Source organism: Budorcas taxicolor, chromosome 23 (genome assembly GCF_023091745.1).
Source record: "Budorcas taxicolor isolate Tak-1 chromosome 23, Takin1.1, whole genome shotgun sequence".
Taxonomy (NCBI): Eukaryota; Metazoa; Chordata; class Mammalia; order Artiodactyla; family Bovidae; genus Budorcas; species Budorcas taxicolor.
This window is the reverse complement of record NC_068932.1, coordinates 20,973,633-21,001,100: the sequence shown is the minus strand read 5'-3', so window position 1 is coordinate 21,001,100 and position 27,468 is coordinate 20,973,633. Positions and strand designations below refer to the sequence as shown.

At 45.5% G+C, this 27,468-nt stretch overlaps 2 protein-coding genes across 4 annotated transcripts in view; one reads left to right on the top strand and one right to left on the bottom strand.

Moving 5' to 3' along the window:
• SEC31B (SEC31 homolog B, COPII coat complex component) overlaps window positions 1-4,592 on the top strand; it is a 30,475-nt gene extending 25,883 nt beyond the window's left edge. For all 3 annotated transcript variants that reach the window (XM_052660633.1, XM_052660634.1, XM_052660635.1), the window contains 7 exons: window positions 434-611; window positions 1,266-1,574; window positions 1,802-1,860; window positions 2,161-2,262; window positions 2,672-2,788; window positions 3,248-3,319; window positions 3,555-4,592. In XM_052660633.1, the coding sequence (XP_052516593.1) occupies window positions 434-611; window positions 1,266-1,574; window positions 1,802-1,860; window positions 2,161-2,262; window positions 2,672-2,788; window positions 3,248-3,319; window positions 3,555-3,734 (1,017 nt within the window). In that variant the 3' untranslated portion in view covers window positions 3,735-4,592. The remainder of the gene's footprint in view (window positions 1-433; window positions 612-1,265; window positions 1,575-1,801; window positions 1,861-2,160; window positions 2,263-2,671; window positions 2,789-3,247; window positions 3,320-3,554) is intronic.
• A 4,714-nt stretch (window positions 4,593-9,306) lies between these two features.
• Window positions 9,307-27,468, bottom strand: part of WNT8B (Wnt family member 8B) — a 30,670-nt gene continuing 12,508 nt past the window's right edge. Inside the window, exons 2-6 of the mRNA XM_052660636.1 lie at window positions 13,570-13,603; window positions 12,481-12,619; window positions 11,503-11,628; window positions 10,064-10,206; window positions 9,307-9,852 (exon numbers count right to left, since the gene is read on the bottom strand). Coding sequence (XP_052516596.1) covers window positions 9,307-9,852; window positions 10,064-10,206; window positions 11,503-11,628; window positions 12,481-12,619; window positions 13,570-13,603 — 988 coding nt within the window. The remainder of the gene's footprint in view (window positions 9,853-10,063; window positions 10,207-11,502; window positions 11,629-12,480; window positions 12,620-13,569; window positions 13,604-27,468) is intronic.

Here is a 27,468-nt window from a genome sequence, read left to right as displayed (position 1 = left end):
TATCTAGGTCCACCTAGAAACTTTTGGGGGAGGGGGGTGGGAGGAGGTTTTTAATTACAAGTTTAATTCCTTTAATAGTTATAGAACATTCAGGTCTTTGGTTTAATTTTGGCAGAGTTTTGGTAGTTTGTGGTTCTTGAGGAATTGGTCCATTTTTCTAAGTTGTCAAATTATTTGTAAAGTTATTCGTAACATTCCTTATCACCTCTTTCATGGATGCAGGGTCTGTTGGAGTATTCTCTGCTTCATCCTCTGTCTTGATGAATTGTGTCTTCTCTCTTTATCTTTGTCAGTCTTTATAAAGATTTATCCATTTTGTTGATTTTTTTTTAATTAGCCTTTGGTTTCATTTTCCCTGTTGTTTTTCCATTTTCATTTACTTAGTAATTTCTTTTCCTTTCCAAGATGCTGATCCTTTTTTCACTTCCTACAGGTTCCAATTCTACCTCCAAGGCCAAGGATTTTTACACCTCAGTCATCACTAGTGATGCCCTTGACACCTTCCCATCCTAGCCCTTATCAGGGCTTCAGAATGCAGAATACAAGTGACTACAGGCCATCTGGAGTCCAGGAAGCACAGCCTTTGCCTCTGGGCCCTGGGGTAAGGCCTGGTGAGTGACCAACTAAGTGGAGATCTGGCTAGACAGAGTACAGAGAAAAATAGCTGGCATGGCTGGCATGGATTTGGGAAGTAATATGTCCATATAGTGGAAAATCCCATGGATGGAGGAGCCTGGTGGGCTCTAGTCCATGGGGTCGCTAAGAGTCAGACACGACTGAGTGACTTCACTTTCACTTTTCACTTTCATGCATTGGAGAAGGAAATGACAACCCACTCCAGTGTCCCTGGAGAATCCCAGGGACGGGGGAGCCTGGTGGGCTGCTGTCTATGGGGTCGTACAGAGTCGGACACGACCGAAGCGACTTAGCAGCAGCAACAGCAGCATGTCCATATAGTGGGAGGAGCTCGGAGTCTGAATTCTTAATACTGTCAGTACTTGGCTTTGTACTTGGGCATTATACCTAGCCACTTTGTTTCTTTTGAAAATTGAGAGTGATTGTTATATTGTTCATTTCAACCCCACAGGATTGTTTTGAGGGTCAAATAAGGAATATAGTTAAAAATAGTTTGTAAATGGTAGATCTCCTTATACTTATATTATTAATTACTATTATAGTTTCTTTTTTAAAAATTCCTCTGTGATTCTAATTCCTCCGTGATTCCACTCTGATGTGGTCTGAATCTCCTCTCTGTCCCATTTCAGCTTTATCTCAGCCTCAGCTGTTAGGAGGGCAAAGGGCGCAAGCTCCTAACCCCGTGGGATTCCCTGGAACATGGCCTCTCCTGGCTCCACCCATGGCACCCTCAGACATTATGCAGCCTGGCTCTGTCCCCCTGTCTAGGGCTCCTCCAGTGCCCCCTCTGTTTCCTGTGAGAGCACCAGGCTTCATCCCTATGAGCTCCCAGCCACCAGCCCCTCCTGTCAGCTTCCCTGCGGCCCACCTTCCAGGAGGGCCAGGTGCTCCATGCGCTGGTGTCTTCCCAACCACTGGCATCTTGATTCCTCACCCAGGTCAGTCTTCTCCTATGGCCTCCCTCTCCTCCCCTCCCCACTACCACCTTGGGAGTCTCTTTCCTCAAGCCAGTGAACTAGGGTTAGGAATGTCAACTGAGAGTGTGGCTGGTCTGCAGAGGGTATGTGTGGAAGACTCCAACTAAATCAATTTTACTGATCTTCAGACCAAAAATTTCAGTGTTTCTGGTCATGCCCCTAATTACCCCTATGTTCACACTATGCAGGACCTCAGGATTCCTTGAAAAATGCTCCAGTGCCCAAGGGAAACCTCCAGAGGAAAAAGGTGAATACATCTCTCCCCACTCAACCCCATACATTCGCCAATGAGCCACGCTCTAGTTCCTTACAGAAGCAGCCTGGTCCTTCCCATGCTCAAACGGGCACTCTGCCCCCTCTCTCTCCCCACTCACTCTTCTCCCCTCAGCCACCTCCTCTTTCCTTCTTATTCACCATCTTCTGACTTCTAGGTTCACCACTCACTGTTCTGTGCCCTTGTTCATTCATAGTTTCTCCACTCCCTCAAAGCAGGGTGGAAGGGGTCTTTCAGCTTAGACTCATGTGCCTTTCTTTTCTCTCTCTTTAGTTGCCAGAGACATTTATACCCCCAGCACCAATTACTGCTCCAGTTATGTGCCTCGCCCCTGAGCCTCGAGGGGTCCTCTCCTCACAACCCGCTGTCCCCAGTGTGAGTCATGCTCCCCCCAGAGCCCCATAAGAACTCAGCTGGCAGATGACAGGAATGATGTGTTTTCCTTCCTCTTGGAAACCTTCTTTTCTTGGGTGTAGAAAAGCGGGGAGCATGAAGGATGGCGTCATTCCTCAAGTAGGAGGCAGACTCTGGGCTGAAAGAGATGGGGTGGGGGGCAGATACCAAGTGTCCCTACTGCAGAGAAGGAGGATGCCCCTACTGCAGAGAAGGGGGATGCCCCTACTGCAGAGAAGGGGGATGCCCCTACTGCAGAGAAGGGGGATGTCCCTCCCCAGCTCTGCTCCAAAGGGAGCAGCACGGCCCCAAGTCACAGAGGACCAGTCCTGAGGGGAGCCATAAGCAGGTCAGCGTGCCTGTCTCGCCTGTCTCCCTGCTCCCTCCTCAGCAATGTCAGCAGCCACTGGAGAAGGTCAACAGGAAGGAGCTGCCCCCTGAACACCAGTCCTTGAAGATCAGCTTTGAGGCACTTCTGCAGCGCTGCTCCCTATCTGCCACTGATTTAGTGAGTTTGAACCTTCCCCATGATGCTCCCTTCCGACCCCAGCTGGTCCCAGGATCCCTTAACTACAAGACCAGTTCCTTGTGTGAATCTTCTTACTGTCCCTGGACATGCTGTCTGTAGCTTATACTTATTTGCTATTGTTGGTGTGGAGTTGGGGAGGACTTGTCTGGTCTGGAGTTTAGCTCCTTGGTAGCAGGACCCAACAGCACTGAGACTTAGCTCTTGGAAAGGCAGCAGGGAGTACTGGAAGGAGGGTGAGATCAGTAGTGAGACCTGCCATTCAATCCTGGCTGAGTCAACTAGAGCAAGTCACTTACCCTCTTCAGGTCTCCATTTGTCCTCTGTCAAATGAAAGAAAGAGCATTGAGCCATTCTAGCTCTAAGGTACCATGATTCTTTACGGTCCTATGTAGGATTAGGCTTAGGGCCTGGAATTAGAATCCATTTCCCTCCCTGCAGAAGACAAAACGGAAGCTAGATGAAGCTGCGCAACGTCTAGAATGTCTGTATGACAAGCTCTGCGAGGGGACAGTAAGTACACTCAGTGGTGCTCGTCTGCCTCCTGCTTTTCCACCCTCACCCATGGCCAAAGGGCACGCACTGTCCCTTCCCATAAGCCTCACTGACCCTGGGTTCCCTACAGAATATAGACATGTTGCCTGGACTGGGCTCCAGAACTCCAGAAGGAAGTCCTCGCTTCTCCCTTCCATGCCTCCAGGGTAGGGGTGGAGTTGGGCTTACTAACTCTGGGCCAATCCCTCCACAGCTCTCGCCTCCTGTGCTGGCCGGGCTCCATGAGATTGCCCGATGTGTGGACGCAGGAAGCTCTGAGCAGGGCCTTGTGGTGCATGCCCAGGTGGTGGGCTGCAGCAGCTTCAGTGAGGTCTCCAGCTTCATGCCTGTCCTGAAGTCTGTCCTCACCATTGCTCATAAGCTGCACGTCTAAACCAGCTCCTCCTGCCAGACCACTTTCACTGTTACTTAATTCCTTCCTGCAGGAAGGGAATTTTGGAACAGATTCTGTTTGTTTTTCCGAGGCTTCCTCCCTTGCTGCCAGGTATATGATGCTGTAGACTTGGCTCCAAACGAGCAGAGTGCCTGCTCTCTACCCCTTTATGCCTGGCCCTCTGGGATCTGCCCAGGGCTCAGTCAGCCTGTTCTCCTTCACTTCCCCTAAAACTATACTCCAACAGCCTTCTCCCCCAGGGGCATTCTGTCCAAGTGGTTTCTGAGAGGGTGAGCAGGATCATCTTTTCAAGTCTACCTCTGCCGTGCCCATCGTGTGGGTCTTTTGTCTTTCCCCTTCTGTGGGTTATGAGCCTGACTTTACCTTCTCCTTGCCTCTGACTTCATGTTTCCATACTTCCCTGAGCCCCAGAGACTGGAGTAGAGTTGACTGCTGCTCAGCCTTTCAACAAATCCTAGACATGAGTGATGGGTGCTGAGCAGAACCAAGAGAAGGAACTCAGGCCCTTTGAAGAAGGGACTTCTCCTCTGCCAGCATTGTTAAGGGTGAACTAGGTGAGGTGGAGGGTGGAAGGGGTGCACTGCCTTTTGCTGAGAGTTGTCTTAAGCTATGGGATAGGAGCAGAGGGATCACTGCCCATGGGGAGCAGCCCCTGACTCAGCCTGCCTGAGTCCTGGCCCAGGCAAGATATAGACCCATTCATTCTGTGATTAGAAGCCTGGTTCTGGAATAGGAGCCATATTAATGAAAGACTCTTCTGGCACTCTTCTTCAAGACTTGGAGGCCCTTCTTCCCTACCCTCTCCGGCTGCACTTTCATGGTTGGACTCTGCACTGAAGCCCTGATGTACTTTATGTGCAATAAAGCTGCTTTAGTTTGGTTTCCTCAGTCATCTCCCAATTATTATCTTCTCTGGGTCCTAGTTTGCTCTTACCTGTCTTCCCAGTCCTTTGTTCTTGCTCCCTGTACCTCAGTAAGGCAAGGGAAAGGCTTGGGGACAGGTAGGAAGTCAGGAGAGTTGAAGAAAGGAGGTGGCACTGAATTAAGCTCTCTCCTTGCAGCATTTATAGCCCCTCGGAGGAGTGTGTGTGTGTGGTGTGTGCGTGCACGTGTCTCCATCTGTGCCTGACATTCAGCTCCAGGGTTTTCCCCACATCATTTCGTGTGTGTGCGTGTGTGTCTCCATCGGTGCCTGACATTCAGTTCCAGGGTTTTCCCCACATCACTCTGTGTGTGTGTGTGTGTGTGTGTGTGTGTGTGTGTGTGTGTGTGTGTCTCCATCGGTGCCTGACATTCAGTTCCAGGGTTTTCCCCACATCACTCCGTGTGTGTGTATGTGTCTCCATCCATGCCTGACATTCAGCTCCAGGGTTTTCCCCACACCAGTCTGTGTGTGTGTGTGTGTGTGTGTGTGTGTGTGTGTGCGCGTGTGTGTCTCCATCGGTGCCTGACATTCAGTTCCAGGGTTTTCCCCACATCACTCCGTGTGTGTGTATGTGTCTCCATCCATGCCTGACATTCAGCTCCAGGGTTTTCCCCGCACCAGTCTGTGTGTGTGTGTGTGTGTGTGTGTGTGTGTGTGTGTGTGTGTGTGTGTGTCTCCATCCTGGACATTCAGCTCCAGGGTTTTCCCCGCACCACTCTGTGTGTGTGTGTGTGTGTGTGTGTCTCCATCGGTGCCTGACATTCAGTTCCAGGGTTTTCCCCACATCACTCCGTGTGTGTGTATGTGTCTCCATCCATGCCTGACATTCAGCTCCAGGGTTTTCCCCGCACCAGTCTGTGTGTGTGTGTGTGTGTGTGTGTGTGTGTGTGTGTGTGTGTGTCTCCATCCTGGACATTCAGCTCCAGGGTTTTCCCCGCACCACTCTGTGTGTGTGTGTGTGTGTGTGTCTCCATCTGTGCCTGACATTCAGCTCCAGGGTTTTCCCCACACCACTTCAGGGCTGAGCTCAGCTACACAAAGGGACCGGGTGTGAAGCCAGGGGTACGATCTCTAATCCTGTTGTAGATCCCATCATGTCTGCAGGCTAGATGTGTGTGTTTGGGAGGAAGGGATTGTTAGGCAGTATTTGTTTGTAAAGCCACTTGCTCTTCAGATAATACTTGCACTAACTTCTATTGATGAAGCAGTGTGAGCCCCAGCAAAGTCCTTTCCCAAAGTGTCTTTGAAGCCAAGAGCCCATTGAAGGGAAGAAAGGCCGGGAGAAGGGATTAGTTTGTTCAGCAGCTGTGAATTTCAGTGGGAGGTTGATGAACTCCGAAGTCTTTGTTTAAATTAAAGGGGGGGAGAAAAAAGCCGCTGCTGGAGCGAGAGCCCCACTTGGGGCCCTGAACTAACACAAGGAGAAGTCTGAGCTGCGGGGAGCTGTGTACTGACTGCGAAGACTTTTCCCAAACACTTTCGGAAAGGTGTTGTGAGAAGGGAAGGGGGCGGAGTGGGGGATTAGCATGTGAAATGAAGTTTTCATTGACTCCGGTGGGGGTAGAAGGCTATTTTAATGGCATTTTGTTCTCTTATTTTCTCTTCTTGAGCTCTTTAGAGATATTGTTTTGCTAAGGCCGGCTTTCTTCCCCCTTCTTTCCAGTCTGCAGATTGCCTCTATGGGAGCCAACATAAATATTTCTCCTCCAGGAATGCGGGTTAATTAAAAGGAAATGAATGAGTGGAAGCATCCAATCCAGACCCACAATAGGCGAGTGCCCTGGCCTGCCCTTCCCTCCCACCACCCCCAGCACCGCCAGCACTGAGCGCGACCCTGTCTCTGTCTTGGCCCTAACCTGCTGCTAAGGCCAGTTGAGGCTAAGATTCTTTTCAAGGAAAGCAAGCCCTGCCTGTGTGTAGGCTCACAGGCCAGGGACGGGAAGGAGACAGTGTTCTGTCCCCTCCACCCAGCATCCTTGTCACTTCTCAGGACCTCCCTCCACTTCTGTCCCCTGGCTGAGACAGATGGACTCCTAAGGAGCACACAAGAGGAGGGGAGGAGCCTGGGTTCCAGAACTCACCCCGTGGTACCTTACTAGTTGGTGGAACAAGCCAGACATCTTTCTCAGCATCAGTTTAAATCTGTAAAACAAAAGATTTTTCACTCGCTGACCTTGAAGTTGTCTTCCCAAGCAGCCAGTCTGGTTGTCCACATTTATAAAGGGGAACATAGCACTGGTGATTGATTATAAGAGAGAACTTAAACTCCATGAACGCAGGAGGTCAGTATGTTGTTCACCACTGTATTTCTACTGTGGTATTTGTTGAATGAATAAATGAATCAATGGATAATGTAAGGGGCAGGGGGAAAGCAATCCAGATCTAAGGTAGCTCAGTATTGTTTTCTTTATAGACACAAATGAATGTGGTGTCAATCATAGCCATTTGGGAATGTAAAACAATAACCTGTGAAAGAACTTTCTGGCAGCATGACATGTTTCAAATACCGACCTGGAGTTGTCACACATGAAGCACGATAGTTCTCCTACTAGTATGCTGAGAGACCTCCTGGGGAATGTCACTTTCCTTTATAAGATTTTACTTTTATATTTTCTAGCTGCCTTGCCAGATTTTCTTACTGAACACTGTCAGGCAATTCTGCCAAGTGGGACAACCAAGTTAGTGCATGCTACTGCTTGATTAGGGACAAAGGGCTAGTTGGGAGATCCATGAGGCCCAGATCTAAGCTGAGGAAAGGAGCAAAAGGCCTTTGCTGATAGAACTGGAAGTGAAGCACTCCAACACCCTGAAGGGCAGCATGTACCCTGCACGGAGGGAAGGTGAGCCTCTCTCCTCAGCGGGTGTTAGTGGGACCAGAAGACGTGTAGGGATGAGGCCAGGGATTTGAGGTCTGCCCTTGCTGTTGTCTCAGTTTGGAGCATGGGAGCCATTCTGCTCTCACTGATCGACCCTTAGAGCCTCCTCCCGTTTTACCCACTTGGAGCTATTCTTCCTCTGTGCTCTCCTCTACAAGAGATGAGATGAAGTCTTCTACCATTTGACCCATTCTGCTCCAGAGGGTTGCGTGGCACCCAGATCCAGGACCAGCCTAGGGGAAGGAGATGACTGGGAGGCTCCTTGGGCTGTAGAGGGTCTTTCAGGAGTTAGTTCTTCCCTTCCTGAGCCCCATTCCATCAGCAAGTCCCTGCTGTACTGCTTCCTTCTGAGAAGAGAATGAGAAGCACCACAAGTAGCAAGGTCTTAGCCACTGAGTGAATGTATCTGTGGAAGATTTATGGGCATGATTTCCTAATACTTGGCAGATGAACCTCAGTCAGGCCAGGATAACTACTTAGGCCATCAGGGAAGTGAGGCCCACAGAAGGATAGTATCCAGGCAAGGTGGGAGGGAGGAGAGGGCCTAGAGGTTACATCTTCCATGCACCCTTCCCCATAGCCCCAAGAATAAGTTCAATACCTGGAAAAAAAGACAGATGTCACAGTGACTGCAATAAAGGTTCAAGGTACTGAACTTCCTATTAACAGTTTCATTGCAGGAAGTTTACATATTGAAGGAAAGTATCCAGTTCCTGAATCCTGCCTATTTGAGAATCAGGTTAGTGAAAAGGAGGGATCCCAGCTTCTCATTCCTCATGACCTGTCTTCGGAGGTGCAAACCAGGGTCTGAAGGGAAATTAGCTTTATTTATCTCAGTCTTGGCTCAGATAAGATCCTTTGGGGAAGAGTAGAGGTAAAGTTGGTTGCTAGGAAAATGTAGGTTAGGAGCACAGAGAAGCTTATTTGAAAGGGTAGGAAATAACTGGCACTCTCCCCTTACCTCTTTCCTGGATGTTGTGGGTATGTGTCTGGGGCACCTTGGATGATTGTCTAAGAAGGTCGTTGCCCCACTGGCAAAGTCCATTAGAGACACGACAGGGGTGAGTGGTACCCTTGGTTTTCATCAAATCAGCCCTCAAGGTTCTCACTTCCTCCATCTTCAACTTCCGCCTCTAAGAACCAACCCCTAAAGACATGCTTTTTCTTGGGTCAGTTTCCCCAGTATCTCTTTCAGAGAAAGAAGGAGGGATAAGGGGAGGGAAAGTAGAGATTCTTGGGGAGTCTATGCCAGCAGTTAGGGAATCAGAAGCACAGGAGGGCTTCTGCCCAAGGAAGGTGTGGCTGTGGCAGAGAGCTGACAGCAGGACATAGGGGAGTAGGGATAGAGGGGGGAAGATGGGGTAAAAAAAAAAAAGCCATGCTTTCTCTGGGCCCTGCATAACTCAGGAGGGTTCTTCCAGTTCCTAAGTTCCACAGGCTAGGTCAGGCATTATAGCAGGCAGGACCAGGAGAAGGAACGCCCATTCTCTTCGAAGTCCTGGGAAGATCAGTAGCTCAGAGTCTCAGAGCTCTGTCAGGCCTCAGCGTGGTGGGCCGACGATGCCGACAGCAGAGAAACTGTGGAAACAGGTTGGAAAGAGGCGAGCTCCGGAGAGAATGCAGCAGCTCTCTCCCTCGGGATCCCTGGCCTTGGTAGTATGGGGTCCCTATTCCCTAGATTCCTCACTACTGGGGTCTCTAAAAAAAAGCCAAGGACCAATGGGGAAACGAGAGAGGGGAGAGGAGTCGCTTAGGGTTTTCTCCCGGGTTCGTGCGCCGCGCCCCCCCGTGGCCGGTCCGCGCGGCTGCAGAAGTACTTGGTGACTCGCCGGCGGCACTGCTCGCAGCGGACCGCGCAGCACCAGTGAAACTTGCAGTTGCAGCTGGACACGGTCTCGGCGCGGCGCTCCTCTACCGCCAGCCCGCAGTCCCCGCAGAGTCGGCGGCAGCTGCGGCGCTCCCAGCGGCCCAGGGCCCGGCCGCGCCGCAGGCACTCTCTGCCTTCGGTGCCCAGCAGCCCTAGCGTCTTGTTCTCCAGGCAGTAGTCCGGGGAGTCCTCCAGGTGCACCAGCTCCCGCGTGGAGATGGAGCGAAAGGTGTCAGCGATGGCGCCGCGGCCCGCCGCGCTGTTGCCTGCACCCTGCAGCAGGTCCACCTTGAGAGCTGCGTGGTACTTCTCTTTCAGGTGCGCGCCCACCTCTCGGAACTCCGGCAGCTGCAGCCAGCAGGTCTGCGTGGTGCAGCTGCCAGACACCCCGTGGCACTTACACGTGCGTTTCATGGTGCCCTTCACCGCCTGGGGAGAGAGCTGGGAGTGAGCGGGCCAGGGACTGCGCCCCTGGGGAGTCTCGCCGTCTGGCGAGTTGCGAGGCTTCCTGCAAGTCTGCCTGGCCAGCCGGCTTGGTACCGCGTTTGCCCAGTCAGATAAAAGACTTGACGGGCTGTCCACACCTAGGCCTGGTAGTGGATGGAGCCAGATGCCTGATTCCAGGGACTGCAGGACTCACCTTGCGGCCGGCCTCGTTGTTGTGCAGGTTCATAGCTGCCCGAGCATCCTGTCCTGTCTCCAGGGCATCGACGAACTGCTTGGATATTGCCTCTCCGAAGCCCACGTTGTCGCTGCAGCCTCCCCACAGCCAGCCTTGGCCCCCTGGAAAACGTGGTGGGAAGAAAGGCCGTTGAGCAGGCTGCAGGGAGCTTCCTGGGCTGCTGGTTCTAAGTGAGTTAGGGGGATTGAGGAAGGATTCAGGAGGGGCGAGTGCACCCGCTCCAGAATAGTTTCACCCCAGATTTATTTTTGACACCTTTGTACTCCTAGCTTCAGCCCATCCCCTGCTCAGGACTCCATGACAGAAGTAGCTACCAGGGGAGGCAGGTACCTGCTCCCCGGGCTATGTTCCTGGCCTTCCGGCAGAGTGTACATGTGCTCTGCCAGAGACTGACTTCCGGAAGGCACAAAATGGTGTGGAAAAGGTGAGGAAAGTGCAAACACTGACGGGGAGAGAGGCCAATTGAGATAATATGGAACAGCAGTTGGTAGTTGAGGTGGAGGGCAGAGGCTTGCAGAGGACAGTGGAGGTAAACAGGAAATGAGGTAGGGATGAGTGTAAGGTAAGGGAGTTAGAGAAGGTGAGGTTTGAGAGAAAAACACAAGACTGGCACTTCACAGGAACAGATCACCTTTAATGAGGTGAGAAGGAGCAGCAGTCAGATTAGTGGGCTGCTGTGCTGAGTGGCACCCCACGCCAGTACTCTTGCCTGGAAAATCCCATGGACGGAGGAGCCTGTTGGGCTGCAGTCCATGGGGTCGCTAAGAGTCGGACATGACTGAAGTGACTTAGCAGTAGTGCTAAGTCAAGAAGAAAGTAGGTATATATAGAGAACATATATATGCGGAGATACATTGTTTTGAGGGGGTCTGTTTTTTCTCATGATTATTTTTGACTAGTTAGCTTTCAACAACTGGGGCAAGGAATTCCTGAGACCAGCCAGAGACTGGGATCGGCTGGGAGCTGAACGTAATCAATCTTAATGTCCATTCCTTTCTTCTGGGAAGAAAGTGCTTTATGCTGTATAGAACAGTGGGGAGGTTCTGGAGGGGAGTTTTAACTCCAGGCTATTTTGAGCCTTGTAGCTTTCCTTCATTAGGCAGTGTGGAAGGGCCCCCCTCCCATGGTTGAGACAGTAATAGGTTAGAATCTGAAGGGACTGTTCTTCTTTTATTATTGTATTTAAATTAAGGGAACCACCCAGTGAGAGAAGGGCTCCCAGCTACCTATAGCCTTGTTTGTCACTGTAGCGCTTGGGCTCAAAGTGGTCCACCTTGATTTTCCTCAGATTTAGAAGACTACCACCCTTCTTCACTCCACCAAGTATCTGCCAAGCTTTTCGTTGCCTGAGTGAACTTCACTGGGCTGCCCTACCCAACCCCAAGGTCACTACTTACCCAGTTGCCCATTGCGGGAGTCATCACAGCCACAGTTGTCAAAATCCCCAAGGCTGCAGTTTCTAGTCAGAGTGTACATGACCCCGGCAGAACTGATGGCGTGCACAAACGCTGTCTCCCGATTAGCTGACAGGAACCAAAAACTGAGTCAGAGGGAGGAATTACAGCCCAAAGACATACCTTTAATACCATCACTGTACCCTCCTCACTCCGCTCTGTTCTGTTGGGTTGGCCAAAAAGTTAGTTCAGGCTTTTCCACAGGGTCTTATGGAAAACCCCAACAAACTGTTTGGCCAACCAAATATCTTGCCACCTTTATAATGTACCTTACTCTCTTCCAGGATCTGCTCCAGTCCTGGTCTCAGCTCAGCTCTTCTCTCTTCCCATCTTTTCAGGTTATACATTTTATGACTGAGTGGTTAGAGTATTGTTGATATGGGTGGCATTTAGGTGGGAAAGAAACCAAGAAAGAAATGGGGAAGAATCTGAAGGTCAGGGTGTAAAGAACCCACCCCCACTTTCTCTTGGAACATGGAAGTCTGAGAGGCTTCTGAGAGGCGCTAGCTAGTCCTCAATCATTTCCTGGCATGGCCACTTTTTAATCTTCTGTATGGGAATCTGGTCTCCAAGTCAATTCCCACTTGCCCTGTACCTCTCTACTGAGCCTGCTAAAGGAAGAGGCTAAGAGGCATGAAAATATATGACCTCTACTTACCTACCTATTTATATTTTGAGGAAGCTAGGAGGCTGCAGATGGTATAGGATTGGGGATGAGGCAAGGGCCATTTGTTGAGTAGAGAGGGTGTCAGTTAAGAAAAAGAGGAGCTGGAGCAAAAAACAGAGAAGATACTAGAGAGGGAGATGACCTGAGACCAGAGACCAACAAAGGGAAAGAGGAGGCTTGGTTCTGTCCCTGGAGAGTGGGGCTCTGACCTGTGGCCAAGGGGTCCAGGGACCTGTGGCTGAAGCTTTCCTTACCACTGCGAAGGCCACCATGGCTGGACAGCTGCAGGGCTCTCTCAGGGCAGTTCCAGCGGTCCCAAGCAAACTGGTATTTGCATTCTTCAATTCCACTCTGGGCACCAGCTGCCACGCTGCTGGAGTAGATCAGGTAAGCCTGCAGGGACACAGGGGTCAAACTTCAGACTCATAGCAGCTGAACTTGGTAGGCATTTGCCTTAAAGTGGCCAAGCACGTCTTTTCCTGCCCACTTTCCCACTCCTCCAAATTAATGACAGAGTAAGCACTTTCAATATGCTGTCTCATGTAACATCACAAATAACCTTGTGAAATTGGTACCCCCTGGTGGCTCAGAGGTTAAAGCGTCTGCCTGCAATGCAGGAGACCTGGGTTCGATCCCTGGGTCAGGAAGAGCCCCTGGAGAAGGAAATGGCAACCCACTCCAGTATTCTTGCCTGGAGAATCCCATGGACGGAGGAGCCTGGTAGGCTACAGTCCACGGGGTCGCAAAGAGTCGGACACGACTGAGTGACTTCACTTTCACTTTATAGAATAGAAACTTAAGGCTCAGAGAGGTGATGTAAAACACTTTGCTCAAGGTCCCACCACCACCAAATGGTGGAAGTAGGGATGCAACTGGTGTTTCATTAGACTCTAGATCTCACTCTGTTCACTGTACTCTGTCACTTCAAAATGAGACTCAATTACACAATTCATGAATTTTCAACTGTTTTCATCCTATGAAGAGAACATTTTGTAGCTGGAAATATTCTTAGAGGTCATGTAGTAGAATGCCAGCATTTTAAAGATGGAGAACTGCTTGCCCGCCCTGTGCTAACTATATGGCTAACTATAGCGTGACACTATGAAAGAAAACTTTTATTCTGGTCATAAATTCAGAGTCAATATTCCTGAGTTCTTGTCCTGGCTCTGACATTAGTTTGCTGTGTGATTTGGGGTGTATCCCTTTCCGTGCCACAGTTTTTCTGCCTAAAAGATACACAGTATAATAAAAGATGTGGATACAATGACAAGAAATTGACATGTATAGTCTTCAGTCAAGAAGCTAAGTGAAGTCCAAATAAATCAAAGGAATTTTTTTCTTACCTTTGGACCAGTCATCAGGAAATTGTTCACTGACCTAGAAGAGAGAAAAACCACAGAGCATAATAGAGATACACCGATTCATTTCTGATGCCAAGAGTTTTAAGAATTACTTCAGCAAATATATAGGCATACCTCAGCGACATTCCTGGTTTGGTTTCAGACCACTGCAATAAAGCAAATATTGCAATAAAGCCAATCACATGAATTTTTTGGTTTCCCAGTACATATAAAAGTTATGTCCACACTATACTGTTGTCTGTTAAGTATACAATAGCATTGTCTTAAAAAAATACAATGTATGTACCCTAATTTTAAAATACTTTATTTTTTCATGGATTTTACAGCCTTGGCATTTATTTGTTTATTTTCGGCTGTGCTGGCTCTTCATTGCTGCATGCGGGCTTTCCCTAGTTGTGGGTGGAGTGTGGGCTTCTCGTTGCCACCGCTTCTCTCGTTGCAGAGCACAGGCTCTAAAGCGCTGACTTAGTAGATATGGTGAACAGGCTTAGTTGCCCCATGGCATGTGGAATCTTCCAGAGCAGAGACTGAACACAAGTCCCCTGCAGGTGGATTCTTAACCACTGGCCCACCAGGGAAGTTCTAAAAAAAAAAAAAAATAGCTTATTGTTAAAAAGTGCTACCCATCACCTGAGGCTTCCTGAGTCAAAATCTTTTTGCTGGTAGAGGGTCTTGCATTGATGTCAATGTCTGCTGACTGACCGGGGTGGTGGTTGCTGAAGGCTGGATTAGATATGGCAATTTCTTAAAATAAGACAGTAAATTTCGCCATGTCGATTCAGTCTTCCTTTCATGAATGATTCCTCTGTAGTATGCAGTGCTGTTTGATAGTATTTTAGGGTAGAACTTCTTTCAAAATTGGAGTCAATCCTCTCAAATAGTGCCACTGCTTTATCAATTAAGTTTATGTAATGTTCTAAGTCCTTTGTTGTCATTTCGACAATCTTTACAGCCTCTTCACCATGGGTAGAGTTCATCTCAAGAAAACTGTTTTCTTTGCTTATCCATAAGAAGCAACTTCTCACTCATTCAAGTTTTATCATGAAATTGCAACAATTCAGTCACATCTTCAGACTCTGCTTCTAATTCCAGTTCTCTTTCCACCTGCAGTTATTTCCTCCACTGAAATCTTGAACTTCACAAAGTCATCCATGAGGACTGAAATCAACTTATTCCAAACCCCTGTTAAACTTGATGTTTTGACATCTTCCCATGAATCCTGAATGTTCTTAGTTATCTAGAACGGTGCAGCCTTTTCAGAAGGTTGTCAATTAACTTTGTACAGAGGACTCATTCATGGCAGTTATAGCCTTATAAAATGTATTTCTTAAATAATAAGACTTGAAAGTCAAAATTATTCCTTTATTCATGGGCTGCAGAATGAATGTTGTGTTAGCAGGTATGAAAAATAGCATTAATCTCACTGTACATCTCCATCAGAGTTCTCAGGTATATTGTCAGTGAGCAGTCATATTTTGAACCGAATCTTTTTTTTCTGAGCAGTAGTTCTCAACGTTGGGCTTAAAATATTCAGTAAACCATGTTGTAAACAGATGTGCTGTAATCCAGGCTTTGTTGTTCCATTTATAGAGCAGAATTAGCATAATTCTCAAGGGCCCTGGAATTTTCAAAAGGGTAAATGAACATTGATTTCAGTCTATATCACGAGCTGCCTTAGTCCCTAACAAGAGTCAACCTGTCTTTTGAAGTTCTGAAACTGGACATTGACTTTTCCTCTGTAGCTATGAAAGTCCTAGATGGCATCTTCTTTCAGTAGAAGGCTATTTTTTTCTCCACTGAAAATCTGTTGTCTAATTTAGCTTCCTTCATTAATTATTTTGACTAGATCTGGAATCTGGATAATTTGCTGCAGATTTACATCAGCATTTGCTGTCTGCCCTTGCATTTTTATATTATGGAGATGGCTTCTTTTCCATAAGCCTCATGAACCAATCTCTGATAGCTTTAAACTTCTCTTTTGCATCTTCCTCACCTCTCTCGGAGAAGGCGATAGCACCCCACTCCAGTACTCTTGCCTGGAAAATCCCATGGGCGGAGGAGCCTGGTGGGCTGTAGTCCATGGGGTCGCTAAGAGTCGGACACGACTGAGCGACTTCACTTTCAATTTTCACTTTCACGCATTGGAGAAGGAAATGGCAACCCACTCCAGTGTTCTTGCCTGGAGAATCCCAGGGACGGGGGAGCCTGGTGGGCTGCCATCTATGGGGTCGCACAGAGTTGGACACGACTGAAGCGACTTAGCAGTAGCAGCACCTCTCTCAGGCTTTACAGAAAAAGAGTTAGGTCCTTGCTTCGGGTCAGGCTTTGGCTTAAAGGAATGTTGTGGCTGGTTTGGTCTTCTATCCAGACCACTAATACTAATACTGTCTCCATATAGACTGTTTAATTTATCACTCTTTTTTTTTTTTGGCTGTGTTGGGTCCTCACTGCTGTGCAGGCTTTTCTCTAGTTGCAGAGAGCGGGGGCCATGCTCTTGTTGCTGGGCGCAGGCTTCTCATTGCTGTGGCTTCTCCTGCTGTGGAGCACAGTCTCTAAGGTGCGTGTGGACTTCAGTAGTTGCAACACATGAGCTCAGTAGTTGTGGCTTCCAGGTTCTAGAGCACAGGCTCAGTAGTTGTGGCGCACAGGCTTAGTTGCTACATGGCATGTGGGGTCTTCCTGGGTCAGTGATCGAACCTGTGTCTCCTGCATTGATTGGCAGGCAGATTCTTCACCACTGAGCCACCGAGGAAGCCCCTCACTTATCATACTTGTGTTCGCTGGAGCAGCACTTTAAATTTCCTTAAGAACCTTTCCTTTGCATTCACAATGTTTGGGAAAGAAGCCTAACTTCCTCACTAAACTTAATAATTTATAGCTTTTGATTTAAAGTGAGTGATTCTTGTTTTTATTGGAACACTTAGAGATCACTGTGGTATTTTCAACTGGCCTAATGCCAGTATTGTTGTGTCAGGGAATAGGGACGCCCGAGGAAGGGGAGAGATGAAAAGGGCTGGTGGGTGGATCAGTCAGAACCCACCCATTTATTGATTAAGTTTGCAGTCTTATATGTCCTTTTAGGGAGTGACATAGAATATGGATTATAGAAGGCATAGTGAGTGTGTAATGTGAGGAGAGCCAAAGAGGAAGGAATTTAAGTGTATATGTGTGCCACCTAGGGACAGTAATATGATTAAAGGAAAGATGCTAACAGACAGTGGAAGATGGAGATGGCGCTACAGAATGCGGTTCAAGCAGCATGCTACTACTACATGGAGCTGTACGCTTCCCATTCCCTTTACATACAGTTTCTGATGACATGACCCAGGCTGGTGTCAAAGGGCTTATGTCTTTCTGGACCCTCTCAGCTCTTCTCAGACCTTTTGTTTAACTCCAGACTTGCATAAATACATATAATATATAAAACTCAGTTGTGTGTGACTCTTTGTGACCTCATGGACTACAACCTAACAGGCTCCTCTGTCCATGGAATTCTCCAGGCAAGAAACCTGGAATGGGTTGCCATTCTCTTCTTTAGCCGATCCAGGGATCGAACCTGGGTCTCCCACGTGGCAGGCAGATTCTTTACCAACTGAGCCACCAGGGAAGCAATATATATATAAAGGAACTAGGGTTTGAGGCATAATTTATTTATTTATTTATTTATTTATGTTTTGGCCATGCGGTATGGCTTACAGGACCTCACTTCCCTGGCCAGGGACTGGACCTGGGACCCCTGCAGTGGAAACTCAGAGAGCTAATCACTGGACCACAGGAATTCCCCCAACTATATTCTTGACATCACTTCAGGCTTTAATAGGCAGCTCAAACTTAACATGTCCAAACAGTTTTGATCTTTGCTGTCACCATTTCAAACCTGTTCCTCCCACTGTCTTCCTCATCTAAAGAAAGGACAGTTCTTTCTTCCAGCTGCTGGGTGTCATCCTTTCTCTCACACCCTGGGTTCAGTCTGTCATCAACTCCTGCCAGCTCCAGTTCAAAATATATCCAGACTCTAACCAGCTCCCAGCACCTTCACTGCTGTCACCCTGGTCCAAGCTGTCATTATCTCTTGCCTGGACTGTTGTTATAGCCTGCTAACTGAACCCCTTGGTTCTACCCTTATTCTTCCCATAATCTATGCTCAAAATGATCGATCCCTTTCAAAAGTGATCCATTGAAAATATAAATCAAATTTTTGCCACTCTGCTCAAAATCCTCTAGTGTTTTATTTTGATTCTTAAATCTCACATAGAACGATAGCCAAATTCTTATTGTGGTTTATGAGATTCTATGCAATCTGGTACCCAGTTATGCCTCTGGTCTAATCTCCTGCTACTCTCCCCTCACTTAATCTGCTCCAGCCAGACTGGTCCTTTTGTTCTTCCGGCACACCAGGTACTCTCCAGCCTCTGGGCTATTGCATGGGCTATCTTTTCTGTCTGGAATGGTTTTCCCATATAACCATATAGCTTGTTCCTTCATTTGCACTGGCCTTTTAATCAAACGAGTCATTTTCCCTGAAGCTTTCCTGGATCATCTGTTTAAAAGTTGCAACTTCTTCCACCCCCTCTCTCTGCTCCATTTTTCTCCAGGGTACTTTTCATCATCTAAATGCCATGTTTTACATCTTTATTTGTATATTCTCCTTCCACTAGATTGTAAGCTTCATTAGGCAAGGGTTTCTTTTCTTCCCCCTTGTTTTTTTCTTTTGGTCTGTTTTGTTCACCAAATATTATCAATGCCTTGAACAGTGCCTGAGGATAGTAACCATTTAATAAATATTTGTTGAATGAAAGAACAAAGGAACTCACATTTAGGGGTGGGAGCAGGAAGAAGTATCATCTGAGGAAACTCAGAAGGAACAGCAATCTAGAGAGATGGGGAAAGGAGAGAATCCTTGATTCATGCGCAAGGTCTTACCACCATGAATATGCAATATCTCCCAAATCTTTACCTCCAACCCTGACTTCCATCTTGAGATCCAGAGCTACGTTTTCAAACAAATGCTAGACTTCTCTACTGGGAATGCTTCAAATTGTGATGGCAATGTTTATGTTTATTTTTAAAATTTTTACCATTTAATATGAAAAGCACACCTTCCAAATAACTTCAATTTAAATATTAACATTGAGAATATCATATGAAGACTCATGGGATGGATTAAAACTTGAGTTTTTTTCTTACAGGGGGAAACACACAGCTATTAGCAAGCACTCTCAAAACAGTATATTCTTCATAGGTTGGGGTGGGATAGGCAGTTGGTGCAAGGGACAAGAGAATAATAATCTGTGAAAAAGTCCTCCTGGAGATTATAATTAGCCTGCCTCCCCATTCTCATGCTGGTAAAAAGTCGCTATGATATTAAGAGAAAAACTCTAAGTACTTTTTTTTAGAAGTTAAAAAAATTTTGCTATGTGTTCTTGAAATCAGCAAAGTGAACATAGGAAAAATAGGGAGATATAATAAAAAAGATAAGAGCAAAAGTTAAAGAATTAGAAGCCAGAAAAACGGTAGTTTTATAGAGCTGTCTTTGAAAGATAATAAGATAGCAAATCTCTAGCTAGAGCCATCAAAAAAAGAGAAACACAAATAGGTACAATTAAGTTGGTGTGTGCAAAGAAAATACTATAAAAAATTTGAATATATCCTATTTTCTTTAAAATTTTTTTAAAGTACAGATGATTCTCTAGGAAACTATTACTAAATTTGCCTTATTATGAGGCAGAAAACCTGAGAGAGGAAGTTCTAGAGCCAGAGGGTCAGTGTCTCAGCTCTGCTACTTATTAACTATGTGACCCTGGGAAAGAGACTAGTCTGTGCTCAGTTAACCTCAACTACAACTAATGGGGTTATGATGTGGCAACTTCAGAGGCTATTGAGAGGGTCAGATGAGATAATGCTTATATAGGACATATGACAAACTGGGGGAAATATTTACAATATATGACACATGAAGAGCTCTTACATATTTAAAAGAACAAACAACATTAAAAAGAAAAAAAAGGACATGAACGACATAAATCCCAAAAGAAATAGAAATAGCCAGTAAACAGTGGAGGACAGAATGTTTAAAAGTTAACTCATCTTCTCTGCCAACTAGCCACTTCTGACTTCACTGTTCCCCACCCCCGCCCAGTTTCTCTCAATCCATTCTCGGAATCCAACCAGTTATTAAAACCCAGGTGTATCTTGCCTTTGTAATATGTTTCACATACAAGCTCCCTCTTTTCTTTCTCATTGTCTCAGTGACTCACTGTTGCAGCCTGAGTTGTGGCCCCCGACCTAAACCACTACAGAGCTCTAGTGATTAACCTCTCTATTTCACAGTTTTCATCCAGTTCCTGTCATGTACAGTCTGAGCTAGATCAGTCTGCCAAAAGCCTGATTCCAATGTCATCCTACTCAAGAATCTTTTGTAGTTCTCCAACTCTGGCCACTTAAGGCCCTCCATTATCTGACCCTACATCCCTTTCCAGCCTCATTTCCCATTAAACACTCCTACTTGTCTAGTCCTCTAGTCAGGCCTCTGCTGTGCTTAGTTGCTCAGTTCTGTCCGACTCTTTGTGACCCATGGACTGCAGCCCACCATGCTCCTCTGTCCATGGGATTCTCCAGGCAAGAATACACAGAGTGGGTTGCCATGCCCTCCTCCAGAGGATCTTCCCAACCCAGGGATCAAACCCAAGTCTCCTGCATTGCAGGCAGATTCTTTACTGTCTGAGCCACCAGGAATCCCCTAGTCAGGCCTAACCAGTTGCTATTCTTGGAAATCCATGCATTCATGCCTCTATGCCTTTGATTATGCTGTTCCATTAATCTTACCTATTCTTAGTATTGTCAGCCAATAGTACTGGGACAACTGGATAGCCACATACAAAAGAATGAGGTTGGATCTCTACCTCATAGCACATAAAAATTAACTAAAAATGAATTACAGACCTAAGTGTGAGAGCTAAAACTACAAAAATGAAACTCATAGATGAAAACACAGTTTTAATTTTTCATGACCTGGAATCAGGCAATGGTTTCTTAGATATACCAAAAGCACATGTCATCAAAGAAAACACAAATAAATTAGACTTAATCAAAATTAAAATTTTTTATGCTTCAAAAGACACCATCAAGAAAGTAAAAAGACACCCCATAGAATGGAAGAAAATGTCTTCAAGTCATATATCTAGTTAGACTCTACCCAGAACATATAAAGAGCACGTCAACTAAAGAGTGTAAAGGCAAATAGCTCAATTTGAAAATGAGCAAAGGACCTGCTGTATGGCACAAGGGACTCTACTTAATGCTCTGTGGTGACCTAAATGGGAAGGAAATCCAAAAAAAAGGAGTTATCTGTATACACATAGCTGATTCACTTTGCTCTACACTGGAAACTAACACAACATTGAAAAGCAAGTATACTCTGATAAAAATTAATTGAAAGAAAAATAAAATGGACCGAGGATCTGAATAAAAATTTCTCCAAAGAAGGTGAACAAATGGCCACTAACTACACGATAAGGTGCCAGACATCATTGCACACGTCCGAAGGCACTTCAGTCGTGTCTGACTCTTTGTGACCTTATGAACTATAGTCTGTTCATGGGATTCTCCAGGCAAGAATACTGAAGTGGATGCCATGCCCTCCTCCAGGGGATCTTCCCAACTCAGGGATCGAACCCACATCTTCTGTGGCTCTTGCACTGCAGGCAGATTCTTTGCTACTGAGCCACCAGGGAAGCCACGTTGTTAGTTATAAAAATACAAATAAAAAACACAACAAGAATTCACACGCACTAAACTAAAAAAACTATAACAAGTATTGTCAAGGATGTGGACAAATTAAAACATACATTTAATGTATGAAATTTAATTTCATACATTGCCGGTGGGATTACAAAATAGTGTAACTACTTTGGAGAATAGTCTGTCAATTCGTCAAAAGGTTAAACATAGAGTAACTATATGACCCTGCAATTCCACTCCTAGGCATTTACTCAAGAGAATTAAAAGCATGTGTCCAACAAAAACTTGTAATACATGAGTGTTCATAGCAGCATTATTCATGATGGCCCAAAAGTGAAAACAACCCAAATGTCTATCAAGTGATGAATGGATGAATAAACTGTGGTCTGTTCATACAATGGAATATTATTTTGCCATAAAAAGGAATGGAGTACTAATGCTACATGAATGAACCTTGAAAATATCATTCTAAATGAAAGCCAGACACAAAAGGCCATACATTATATGATTCTTTTTATGCATATGTCCAGAACAAGCAATTCCATAGAAACTGAAAGTAGATTAGTAGTTGCCAAGGACTAAGGAATGTGAAGTCAGGTGGGCCTTAGAAAGCATCACTATGAACAAAGCTAGTGGAGGTGATGGAATTCCAGTTGAGCTGCTTCAAATCCTGAAATATGATGCTGTGAAAGTGTTGCACTCAATATGCCAGCAAGTTTGGAAAACTCAGCAGTGGCCACAGGACTGGAAAAGGTCAGTTTTCATTCCAATCCCAAAGAAAGGCAATGCCAAAGAATGCTCAAACTACCGCACAATTGCACTCATCTCACACACTAGTAAAGTAATGCTCAAAATTCTCCAAGCCAGGCTTCAGCAATACGTGAACCGTGAACTCCCTGATGTTCAAGCTGATTTTAGAAAAGACACAGGAACCAGAGATCAAATTGCCAACATCCGCTGGATCATCGAAAACGCAAGAGAGTTCCAGAAAAATATCTATTTCTGCTTTATTGACTATGCCAAAGCCTTTGACTGTGTGGATCACAACAAACTGTGGAAAATTCTTCAAGAGATGGGACTACCAGACCACCTAACCTGCCTCTTGAGAAATCTGTATGCAGGTCAGGAAGCACCAGTTAGAACTGGACATGGAACAACAGACTGGTTCCAAATAGGAAAAGGAGTACATCAAGGCTGTATATTGTCACCCTGCTTATTTAACTTCTATGCAGAGTACATCATGAGAAACGCTGGACTGGAAGAAGCACAAGCTGGAATCAAGATTGCCAGGAGAAATATCAATAACCTCAGATATGCAGATGATACCACCCTTGTGGCAGAAAGTGAAGAGGAGCTAAAAAGCCTCTTGATGAAAGTGAAAGAGGAGAGTGAAAAAGTTGGCTTAAAGCTCAACATTCAGAAAACGAAGATCATGGCATCCGGTCCCATCCCTTCATGGGAAATAGATGGGGAAACGGAAACAGTGTCAGACTTTATTTTTTGGGGCTCCAAAATCACTGCAGATGGTGACTGCAGCCATGAAATTAAAAGACTCTTACTCCTTGGAAGAAAAGTGATGACCAACCTAGATAGCATATTCAAAAGCAGAGACATTACTTTGCCGACTAAGGTCCGTCTAGTCAAGGCTATGGTTTTTCCTGTGGTCATGTATGGATGTGAGAGTTGGACTGTGAAGAAGGCTGAGTGCCAAAGAATTGATGCTTTTGAACTGTGGTGTTGGAGAAGACTCTTGAGAGTCCCTTGGACTGCAAGGAGATCCAACCAGTCCATTCTGAAGGAGCTCAGCCCTGGGATTTCTTTGGAAGGAATGATGCTAAAGCTGAAACTCCAGTACTTTGGCCACCTCATGCGAACAGTTGACTCATTGGAAAAGACTCTGATGCTGGGAGGGATTGGGGGCAGGAGGAGAAGGGGACGACTGAGGATGAGATGGCTGGATGGCATCACTGACTCGATGGACATGAGTCTGAGTGAACTCCGGGAGATGATGATGGAGAGGGAGGCCTGGCGTGCTGCGATTCATGGGGTTGCAAAGAGTCAGACACGACTGAGCGACTGAACTGAGCTGAACTGAACTGAACTGAACTGAAGGACTAAGGGGTGGAAGAATGGGACATGGCTGCTAATGGATAAAGGATTTCTTTTTAAGGTGATTAAAATGCTCTAAAATAGATTCTGATGAGGGTTGTACAGATTTTTTAATATCCTGAAACCCATTGATGTGTACTCTTTAAGAGGGTAAAATTTACAATGCATGAATTATATCTCAATTAATATGTAAAAAAAGAATAGCAAGGAGAGATAAGAAAGCCTTCCTCAGTGATCAATGCAAAGAAATAGAGGAAAATAATAGAATGGGAAAGACTAGAGATCTCTTCAAGAAAATTAGAGATAGCAAAAAACTTTTCATGCAAAGATGGTCACAATAAAGGACAGAAATGGTATGGACCTAACAGAAGCAGAAGATAGTAAGAAGAGGTGGCAAGAATACACATAAGAACTATACAAAAGAGATCTTCATGACTCAGATAATCACGATGGTGTGATCACTCACCTAGAGCCAGATATCCTGGAACGCAAAGTCAAGTGGGCTTTAGGAAGCATCACTACAAACAAAGATAGTGGAGGTGATGGAATTCTAGTTGAGCTATTTCGAATCCTAAAAGATGATGTTGTGAAAGTGCTGTACTCAATATGCCAGCAAATTTGGAAAACTCAACAGTGGCCACAGAACTGGAAAAGGTCAGTTTTCATTCCAATCTCAAAGAAAGGCAATGTCAAAGAATGCTCAAACTATTGCACAATTGTATTCATCTGACACACTAGTAAAGCAATGCTCAAAATTCTCAAAGCCAGGCTTCAACAGTATGCGAACCATGAACTTCCAGATGTTCCAACTGGATTTAGAAAAGGCAGAGGAACCAGAGATCAAATTGCCAAAATCCGTTGGATCATCAAAAAAACAAGAAAATTCCAGAAAAACATCTACTTCTGCTTTATTGACTATGCCAAAGCCTTTGACTGTGTGGATCACAACAAACTGTGGAAAATTCTTCAAGAGATGGGAATACCAGACCACCTGACCTGCCTCTTGAGAAATCTGTATGCAGGTCAGAAAGCAACAGTAAGAACTGGGCATGGAACTACAAACTGGTTCAAAACTGGGAAAGGAGTACATCAAGGCTGTATATTTTCACCTTGCTTATTTAATTTATATGCAGAGTACATCATGAGGAACGCTGGGCTGGATGAGGCACAAGCTGGAATCAAGATTGCCAGGAGAAATACCAGCAACCTCAGATATGCAGATTACATCACCCTTATGGCAGAAAGCAAAGAAGAACTAAAGAGCCTCTTAATGAAAGTGGAAGAGGAGAGTGAAAAAGTTGGCTTAAAACTCAACATTCAGAATACGAAGATCATGGCATCCGGTCCCATCCCTTCATGGCAAATAGATGGGGAAACAGTGGAAACAGTGACAGACTTTATGTTTTTTTTTGGGGGGGGGGCTCCAGAATCACAGCAGATGGTGACTGCAGCCATGAAATTAAAAGATACTTGCTTCTTGGAAGAAAACCTATGACCAGCCTAGACAGATTATTAAAAAGCAGAGACGTTACTTTACCAACAAAGGTCCATCTAGTTAAAGCTATGGTTTTTCCAGTAGTCACGTATGGATGTGAGAGTTGGACTTTAAAGAAAGCTGAGCACCGAAGAATTGATGCTTTTGAATTGTGGTGTTGGAGAAGGCTCTTGAGAGTCCCTTGGACACCAAGGAGATCCAACCAATCCATCCTAAAGGAAATCAGTCCTGAATATTCATTGGAAGGACCGATGCTGAAGCTGAAACTCCAATACTTTGGCCACCTGATGCAAAGAATTGTCTCATTTGAAAAGACCCCGATGCTGGGAAAGATTGAAGGCGGGAGGAAAAGGGGCCGACAGAGGATGAGATGATTGGATGGCATCACTGACTCGATGGACATGAGTTTGAGTAAACTCCAGGGGTTGGTGATGGACAGGGAGGCCTGGCGTGCTGCAGTCCATGGGATGGCAAAGAGTCAGACACGACTGAACAACTGAACTGAACTTAACTGAATATTTTTAAAATGTTACTTATTCTTAAATTAGGATCTAACTCAAAACCCACAACCGGTTTCTTGAAGACTCACAGCAACTTTTTTCTGCCTCATATAAAGGTTTTTTTTTTAATTCCCTTATACTCAACTTGAAGTAGAGGCTGTCTTAGTTATCATTGTATCCCCTCCAGCTCCTAATATAGTACCTTGAACATAGCAAGTACCCGATAAAAATAAATAAAGATTTTGCAAAAATAATGAGAGGATCATCAGAATCAACAGAAAATTCTAGGATAAAAAGGACTGAAAAAAGATTTGGGGGGATATGAGAAAGAAGTTTGTGGCAAGCCTGTGCTCCCACTGATTTTCCAGCATGGTGAGCAGATGAGCGTGGTACATTAGCAGATCATTCCACAAGAGCATCAATGAACACTGAGCATATGTACACAGAGGTTGATGTTATAATCAAAACTTTGAGCTACGTTAATCTGACACACTTAATGTTATGTATAATTGTTATTGTGCTTCATAGCAATTAGGCATAAGTAGCAAGCAATTTACATAAATAACTATAGTTAGTTTTGCTTTTACGCTGCCAAATAAAAATTTTACAGTTGTTTCCTCTCCTTTGGTTAGTCCTCCAGTATATATACTGCCTGCCTGCCTGCCAAGTCGCTTCAGTTGTGTCCGACTCTGTGCGACCCCATCCCTGGGATTCTCCAGGCAAGAACACTGGAGTGGGTTGCCATTTCGTTCTCCAATGCAGAAAAGTGAAAGTGAAGTCGCTCAGTCGTATCCGACTCTTCACGACCCCATGGACTGCAGCCCACCAGGCTCCTCCGTCCATTGGATTTTCCAGGCAAGAGTACTGGAGTGGGGTGCCATTGCCTTCTCCGAGTATATATACTAATCCCATATGAAGTTTAATTTTTATCACACAAGTAATGAGAATTTATTATATATATAAGGAACTCTTTTGGGTGCTGTACCTGTGTCATTGTTTTCAATTGTTTTATAACAACCCCATGGAATAGTTACTGCACAACTTATTGGGTGTTTATTCTGTGCACACAAAATATTCTTTTTAGTGCTTTACGTGTTTTAAGCTCACATAATTATTACAACAATTATATGAGGTAGAAGCTAGTGCGTCTTCCATTTTACAGTCACAGAAAGAGAAACAGATTATTAGTCAGTGTCCCACAGCTAGTTAAATGGTAAAGACGGAGTTGGAACCTAGTCGGTCTGATTTCTGGAGCATGTACTCCCTTACTGCTGTGCTTTTCTGCAACTCATATTTCTCTTGCTCTTATTCCCACATGCTAATTGAGGACTCCCGATCCCCGAAAATTTCTTGGTATTTCTTGGAGGTTTTAGGGGTTTTTGCCCACAGTCATAAAGGGTTCAGTTAACTATCACCCTGTCTCTGCTGCTTTTCTATTATTCCATTGCTTTAACTATTTCTTTGGCTTCATGCCCACCAGGCACCCATATCTGCCAGGTTCTGCTTTATCTACCACCACATCTCCTGGATACATTTTGGAGCTGTGTTGCTACTCACATTGGGCTCAACAGATGAAAAAGCAGGGACAAACAAATGTACCACACTAATGCAAGATATTAATAATTGGGAGAACTGTACAGGGGAGCAAGGGAGCAGATAGATGTGAATTCTGTACTCTCTGCTCTAATTTTCTGTAAACCTAAGACTTCTCCTTTTAAAAGTCTATTTTTTAAATGTCAGAGCAAATATCTTTTAACCCCTTTTAGAGTTTTACTTTTCCACTTCGTATCAAAACTGCTGTTTGTGTACAAGTCTTACAGGGTTTCATGAAACTGTTCTTTTGTTTTTCCTTATAACCCCCTCCTGGTCACCCTCCCACCTCCTTCACTGGACTGAAACTGAGGGGCTTGCTAACAAATTCCAGTGATAAGATTTAAGAGCTGATCTTCTCAATTCCCTTCCTTTAGAGAGAAAGCTCTCTTAGGAAGACTCCATAGTTACTCCTTTAGATAAACTTCTGGGGCCTGAGCCCTGCCA